We start from the raw sequence: 8,063 nt of genomic DNA on the forward strand, positions 1-8,063 counted from the left end.
AGAACGTCTCCTTCATGGGTAACGGGGTGTGTCAGGGTCCTGGGACCACCGCTCACCCTCTCATGCACCAATATCACCATCATTCTAGCATGAAGCAGGAGGCGCAGGATGAGCAGAGCAATCTGTGCCCCCTAAGGGACAGCTTGTAACCAGTAAGATGAAAATGAGATACTGTGCCTTTAAGAGCCATCTGCGGGGTCCGCACCACCACCTATATCGGGGGACACATTCATGGAAATCGTATACCTTTATTTGCCAGTAAATGTTTTATTGCCAGGGTTACAGTATATATCTGCTTATTGGGGGGCTTCATCACGCCGAGACCCTCCTCAGCTTCATCTGACTCCCCCGCAGCGTCAGTGGGTAATCCACCCAGGTGGTCCAGGAGAACGCGGGGTGCAGGGGGTCGGTCATGTGGTAGCGAGCGTTCAGGCCGGCCTCAGCGCAGCCCCCTGTGTGGTACCAGAAGCCTCCTCCCCAATACTCCGCGCAGTTCTGTGCGTGTCCGTCCTGGTCGTGGTCATACGTGGAGAACGTGTGTCCGGCGTGGAGGCTCAGCGCGTCCCCTGCAAAGACAAGGGCGGCTTAAAGGGACTGTCCATGTTATGTGCATGACCTCGTGAGTGAACTTCCCAGCCGTCTGCCCATATGACCGCTGCAGCCAATCATTGACCTCCAGATTCTGGTGTGAGATGACTGAGATCAGTGATTGGCTGCAGCGGTCACGTGGGTAGACTGCTTTAACTGCAGGAAAGTTTGCAGAGACCCCCAGAGCAGCAGAGGTGAATGGGAAGTGGGGGTTAAAAGGTAATTTTTTATTTTTTTTTAATTCTGGACAATCCCTTTAAATAATCTCAACAAAACGTTTGCATGTAAGTGTCGTCCTCACCGGCCCCTCCATCGCTGAACGCCCCGAGGTGCAGGCGGTATCCGTCACTGTCCGGGTTCAGGGCGTGGTGGGACAGGCTGAAGTTGGTGTACTGTGCTGTGACCCGCGTCCCCTCCGCATCCTCCAGCTCCACCCGCAGCTCGTAGTCGCCGCTCACGGTCAGGCGGTAAATATTCTGCAGTCCTGGTACCGAGGGGAGAGGTCAAAACGTGTAAAGACGCGGCCACCCATATGCAGTGTCGCCACAGTCACCGCACCCACAACCCAAGAATGGCAGCATGGCGCCCAACTCCAACACCCGCGCCGACCTCGGCCCCTGGGGATGTCCAACCTTCCCTCCATGTGAGGCTGCGGCACCGCCACCACTTACCGAGCCAGTACTCGCCGTCCGCGCTCCCGAAGCCACGCACGTAATCCTGCCAGGGGCGGCCAAATTCCTCCGAACCGTCCAGACGCCTCTGAAACACCTGTCAGGGGGCAGTTAGTGCAAAAGGATGGTATAAGCCAACTACACCAGCTCACCTGTCACCCCCAGGAATACTCACCGTCCACACCAGCTCACCCGTCACTCCCCCCCCCCCCCTCCCCCTCCCCAGGAATACTCACCGTCCACACCAGCCCACCCATCACTCCCCCCCTTCCCCAGGAATACTCACCGTCCACACCAGCTCACCCGTCACCCCCAGGAATACTACTCACCGTCCACACCAGCCCAACCGTCACTCCCGCCGCCCCACCCCCAGGAATACTCACCATCCACACCAGCCCACCCGTCACCCCCAGGAATAATCACCGTCCACACCAGCCCACCCGTCACCCCCAGGAATAATCACCGTCCACACCAGCCCACCCGTCACCCCCAGGAATAATCACCGTCCACACCAGCCCACCCGTCACCCCCGTGAATAATCACCGTCCACACCAGCCCACCCGTCACCCCCGTGAATAATCACCGTCCACACCAGCCCACCTGTCACCCCCAGGAATAATCACCGTCCACACCAGCCCACCTGTCACCCCCAGGAATACTCACCGTCCACACCAGCCCATCCCCGATCACCCCCAGGAATACTCACCATCCACACCAACCCACCCGTCATCCCCCAGGAATAATCACCGTCCACACCAGCCCACCCGTCATCCCCCAGGAATACTCACCGTCCACACCAGCCCACCCGTCACCCCCAGGAATACTCACCATCCACACCAGCCCACCCATCACCCCCAGGAATACTCACCATCCACACCAGCCCACCTGTCACCCCCAGGAATAATCACCGTCCACACCAACCCACCCATCACCCCCAGGAATACTCACCATCCACACCAGCCCGTAACCCCCAGGAATACTCACCGTCCACACCAACCCACCCATCACCCCCAGGAATACTCACCGTCCACACCAGCCCGTCACCCCCAGGAATACTCACCGTCCACACCAGCCCACCCATCACCCCCAGGAATACTCACCGTCCACACCAGCCCGTCACCCCCAGGAATAATCACCGTCCACACCAGCCCACCTGTCACCCCCAGGAATAATCACCGTCCACACCAGCCCACCTGTCACCCCCAGGAATAATCACCGTCCACAACAACCCACCCGTCATCCCCCAGGAATACTCACCGTCCACAACAACCCACCCGTCATCCCCCAGGAATACTCACCGTCCACACCAGCCCACCCGTCACCCCCAGGAATACTCACCATCCACACCAGCCCACCTGTCACCCCCAGGAATACTCACCGTCCACACCAGCCCACCCGTCACCCCCAGGAATACTCACCGTCCACACCAGCCCACCCATCACCCCCAGGAATACTCACCGTCCACACCAGCCCACCCATCACCCCCAGGAATACTCACCGTCCACACCAGCCCACCCGTCACCCCCAGGAATAATCACCGTCCACACCAGCCCGTCACCCCCAGGAATACTCACCGTCCACACCAGCCCGTCACCCGTCACGTCACAGTACACTGGCAGGGGGCGCTGCGCCCCTTGTGGATATATGATGTAGACTCCGCTAGGGGGTCCTTGTAAGTCACAAATATCCTGGCAGTCTACAGGAAGCCGTCCACCGTCACACAGGGGCCGCAGAGCTGAGAAGGGGATAACAGTCACTAGTGTGGGGCCAGGATCACATGGAGCATGAACGTGCGTCTACATGTGCATATACAGTGAGCGTGCGTATACAGTGAGCGTGCATATGTAGTGTGTGTATACAGTGAGCGTGCATACTGTATATAGTGGACATACATATTGTATAAAGTGAGCATACATACTGTAGTGAGTATACATTGTGTAGTGAGCGTGCTCACCTGTGTGTGGATGTTTGTAGTGAGCATACGTATATAGTAAGCACATACACTGTATACAGTGTGTGCATACTGTAGTGAGCATACGTGCTGTATATAGTGAGTATACATTGTGTAGTGAGCATGCTCATCTGTGTGTGGATGTTTGTAGTAAGCATACGTATAGAGTTAGCATACATACTGCATACAGTGAGTGTGCATACTGTAGTGAGCATACGTGCTGTATATAGTGAGTATACAGATATAATGAACATATTGTAGTGAGCGTACATACGGTATATGGTGAGCATACACATAAGTGGACATGCTGTGGTGAGCGTGCTTTTCTGCGTCTCTCGGGGGTCTTCCTCACTATCCTGACACTAGTGAGATGATTTCTTCCCGCTGTAGAGAGCTCATTTGCATATTTTCCCATGGAGCATTGCCAGTAAGACCCCTTATATACTGGCCTCCTTATGTAGAGCCGTTCCTCCTCCCCCCAACTCTACTACAGCACCAAGCAGCGATGGCCGTGACCCCAGTAACGGCGCAGGGTGGTCCGCACTCACCTGCTTTACATCACTCACCTGGTGGAGACTTCTTCCAGCTGCCGGTGACTTGTGGAATAAGATAAAACCCAAGAACGAGGACGATCTAGAAGACAATGAGAAGATGTCTACAACCATCACATGGACCTGGGGACAGCACAGGTCCTGGGCCCTAATCAGGGGCCAAGAGATCGGGGGAGCAGATACAGACCCCACAGTAGGACCTCAGACCTGTGACGTGGGAGGTGAGAACAGTGGATTCTTCACCTTCTCTTACATACTGTAGGTGTCCCAGCTGTTGCATTTATCATGAGAGGGACTGGGGTTTGCCCACCGGACCACCACAAAATGTCCGAATGGAGGCCCAAGCCCCCTGCTGCTTTCCACTAGCGATCTTGTGTGTGGCCAAGAAAGTCTCACACAGCTGTGGAAGGTGTGGAAACAAAGAGACCTCCTGGTGGTAGAACAGGTGAGTATCCACCAGATGACTGGATGGAGCCATCATCTAATTCTGGACATTCAGTGAAACATGAAGACTTGGCTCACAGAAGAAGATGGTGGAAGATGGAGAAAACAAGAGTCAGGACAGGAGCAGCCTCCATATTGCCAGTGAAACTGGAAAGCATCAAGACCCAAAGAGAAGACGAGACCTTCTGGAGATTTCTGGATCCTGACATTAGGCCATGTGCACACAGTCAGGATTCTGCCCCAGGCGGCGCTCACGTGTCCACCAGCTCCTCATCTGCTTCTCTCAACAGAACATTGAGAAAAGTTGGAAAAGTTAGTAGTTGATACGTGAGGAATCCTGACAGCGTGCACACGGCCTACTGTCAGGATTCAGCACTAAAAGTGATTGCAGAAATGTAACTTTAATAACCTGGGGATGGAGGGAGAAAATGGCTTTCTAGAAAACACGGAAAAGTGCGATCTCTTACCTTCATTGTAGAGAGTGTCCAGGATTCACTGATGTGATGAGACATTGCCACATAGTGACTATATATAGACCAGAAGAAGGGTAAATACGGGAACATCGGGGGATGGGACATTTGGGGAAAACCAGCCACGGTGCGTTCTAACCAGAAGGTCTCTGTCCATTGTACTCAAGAATCGCTGAGGTTGTCACAAATATCTCAGGAACGTTCCTGTTCTCAGAAGTCGTTCTCCAGCTGATTGATGAAGAGAAGACAACAATAACCATTAGGATCCATCAGTCCATGGACGTCATCTAGACCCCCCAATCCCCACCATCCATGGACTTGGATGGACGTCTACCATAGCAGACAACATGGTGGAGAAACTAGAAGCCTGGAGAAATGTCCACAGCGGGGACTCCTTCATCTACAGGAGGACATCCATGAGGCTTTCATAGAATATCTTTTATTCTTGGATACATTATATCTTCTTGTTTTCCTTTATTTACAAGGAACCAGAGATACAAAGACCCCATCCAGAAGATGTAGAGACCCCATCAAGTAAGTGTCTGCTCAGACCTAACCTCAAAGCATTTAGATTTGTATCTTCTTGTTCCTCTTTTTAGATGTTCGTGTTTTTAGAATCAGACAAAAAGTCTTTGTTTTGTAAAGAAAGTCCCGTCCGTTACAGGTTTGGAGATTTCCCCCTCAAGACTTTACTGATCATCATATTCTGGCGCCATCCTCCATTCTCATTAATTTCGAGCCATTATTACATTTGTCTATGGGACGTGAACTTGTGGTCATCCGTTCACTTCCTCTATATACTGCAATACCGGTATGTAGTGTGGATCGTGGCCTCCGATGAAGCTCAGCCTGTCGCTGGGATTCACAGGAGTACCAAGATGGCAGTCATGGGGGCCTTCAGGAGAGCTCCAGATGCCATGGTTCACTGACGGCGCCCTGTGATCATAGTGCGGGGGCTGATGGAAGCTGGTGTGCAAGTCCACCGGCAACTGCTCCATATAGTTGCTGCTGTCGGAGATTGAAAGCAGCATGTAAATGGTTAACAGCAGCGATTGTAGCTGCCAGCGGTGGAGTAACACAGCTTTACACTTGCAGACTCCGGCGCGGACGTTCAGTTACATCCATTTTTACTGCGGGATTAAGGAGCATAACTCAGCACTGTCTTGCACTATGGGGTATAGAGGGTTAACCCCGTAGATTAGCTTTCACATTCAGCTTTTTCAGAGTGGATTTTTCTGGCTCAAAAAATCCACATCTAAACAAACCTCTTCTAAAAGATGTGTGTTTTGTATACAGTTTTTGGTGGACATGTTTTCCTGAATGGTTTTTGATGATTTTTTATAACTGTGATATTCGGTGCAGCAAAAGGTTGGGGTTTCATTTTGGTAGTTTCTCTGCAAAAAAAAAAAATGTAAAAAAATGAATAAAAAACAACAATAAAAAGTGAAGCTAAAAGCTCTGTTTGGCTACAATTTATGCTCAGAAAACGCACCAAAGAATTAACAGCAATCTCCTTTTAACACAGCTTAAAAAACTTGCAGAAAAAAGTGCAGGGAACCAAATGAATGGGCGGATTGCTACAAGCAGATTTCATGTGTTTTTCTTATGCAGATTTTGGCACTGAATCTGCTACAAGGTCATACAAAAAAAACACCTGTGTGAACATACTCCAAGGCCTGCCCTGGGAAGGAACTGAACGCCACTAGTCCAGGATTTCCGCTGCTGTCAATTGATGAATGAAGCATGGGCCTCTGTACTGCAAACGTGAGAGCGGCAAGCTTGTGTACCGCCATCCGTAACCAGGATGGTAAGTTATGGTTCCACCTGTTGATATCTCTCCTGGTCCCCACTTTGTTTGTCATCATGGGATTGCCAGTCCTGCACTTTCCTAACCATGTGGCCACCACTGCATCAGAAGCACAAGTGACAGGACACAGCCACCACCCCACCCATGCCCAATGTACTTCTTACCCCACCCATGCCCAATGCACTTCTTACCCCACCCATGCCCAATGCACTTCTTACCTTACTCACACTCATGCCCAATGCACTTGCGGCGCCCCAGGGTCCTGGTCGTCGCAGTAATGTCGCTTTCCTCCCGGGAGAGTGATATTACGTTTGGAGGCAAGGAAGGATAACTGCATCCAGGTACCACAAACATGCAACACTTCACACTCCAGGCCACCAGGGGAAGCTTTTGATTGTATTTACTAGGTGACTCCCCATATATGTAACTGGTAGTCTGTAGGGAAAGTTAGAGAGAGTTCCAGACATCAGTCTGAGGAGGACAGAGGGTCCACGGAGCTGTGAATGCCCACAGAGCTGCAGCTCCCAGAAAGAGACATTGGAAAGCCGAATTGTTTGCAGCGAGCATGCAGGAGAGGAAGCGCAGGAGAGGATATCAGAAGGGGACCAGCCCCGAGCAGGCTGCCTCCTTCTGAGGCACAGAGACTGGTAGCTGGAACACCGAGGTTGTAAGGACCTCTATGACGTACATTAGAGATTGGCAGGACAGCTGAACTCTACGTTACCTGTCTGACCTAACACCCAGGAGGCACAGTGACAACCTTAGAGGCTGGGGCGTGCTAGAGTCCCTATAAACCACCTCATGTCACCAGTCATACGGGTATGTCCTATCCAATCCGGGGGACAGATAGAGATAACATCTGTGAGGACCTTATGAGAAGCTTAGCAGTAAAGGACTACACCACCACAGTGCTAGAGGAAAGGCTTTTATTCTCCACCTGGACAAGGGGACTCTGGATTTGCCTCCAAACCGGTCGGACTCTACCTGCCCTGTGATCTGGTGCCCTGGGCTGTGGATGCTGAAGTCTTCAGTAAAGGTAAAGAGACTGCAACCTTGTGTCCTCGTTCTTATCCGCACCACTCACCATTCACCATCTATACACTGGGAAGCCCTGGGGATACACTTCACTTGTGGGAAGGTATGCCATCTAGCTGCCATAACATCACCCTAGCGGACCCCTTAAAGCAGCGTTGGTCACCCTGATCGAATACCGCAGGTGGCGTCACGAACACAAACTTTATCCCTTTAAAGACCTTTGCCTTTTACACGGACGTCCCAGGGCCACAGACCGGGTCAGCCACCGTGACATCCCCATGTGAACCCCGGTACCGAGTACCCCCTTGCCCTTGCGGGGCGATCCAACTTGGCATCACGAACAGGATGGACTGATCCAGCAAATTGGGTCATGTGCGCCTAAAAGACTGTGCCTTACTGTCCTTGTGCTGAGAGACTGTGTATCGCAAAAGACAGCCAAAATTGCCAGCAAAACCACCGCCATTACGCATCATGTGGCGTGCAGGAGGAGTGGGGTGTGTCATCATGGGCATAGCCTGGAAGAACGGCGCGAAAGTGGAAGCCGTC

The 8,063-nt window shown here is 52.2% G+C and overlaps 1 protein-coding gene across 1 annotated transcript; it reads right to left on the minus strand.

Moving 5' to 3' along the window:
• Positions 1 to 259: 259 nt before the first annotated feature.
• On the minus strand, positions 260 to 4,701 carry LOC138645643 (microfibril-associated glycoprotein 4-like). Its single transcript, XM_069735087.1, has 6 exons — positions 4,673 to 4,701; positions 3,777 to 3,843; positions 2,834 to 2,994; positions 1,260 to 1,356; positions 890 to 1,072; positions 260 to 566 (listed from the first exon to the last, which is right to left on the minus strand). The coding sequence occupies exons 1-6, from the start codon at positions 4,676 to 4,678 to the stop codon at positions 313 to 315; spliced, it is 768 nt and encodes a 255-aa protein (XP_069591188.1). The 5' UTR covers positions 4,679 to 4,701; the 3' UTR covers positions 260 to 312.
• Positions 4,702 to 8,063: the final 3,362 nt, after the last annotated feature.

The sequence above is a fragment of the Ranitomeya imitator genome, chromosome 7 (assembly GCF_032444005.1).
Source record: "Ranitomeya imitator isolate aRanImi1 chromosome 7, aRanImi1.pri, whole genome shotgun sequence".
Classification (NCBI taxonomy): domain Eukaryota; kingdom Metazoa; phylum Chordata; class Amphibia; order Anura; family Dendrobatidae; genus Ranitomeya; species Ranitomeya imitator.

Bases quoted from the DNA above. Each gene is read 5' to 3' on its own strand.
- LOC138645643 (XM_069735087.1), bottom strand. The intron at 2,995-3,776 runs GTGAGTGATGTA...TCCCCTTCTCAG, and splicing joins CTGGAAGAAGTCTCCACCAG to CTCTGCGGCCCCTGTGTGAC. The intron at 1,357-2,833 runs GTGAGTATTCCT...GCCCCCTGACAG, and splicing joins GTGACGGGCTGGTGTGGACG to GTGTTTCAGAGGCGTCTGGA.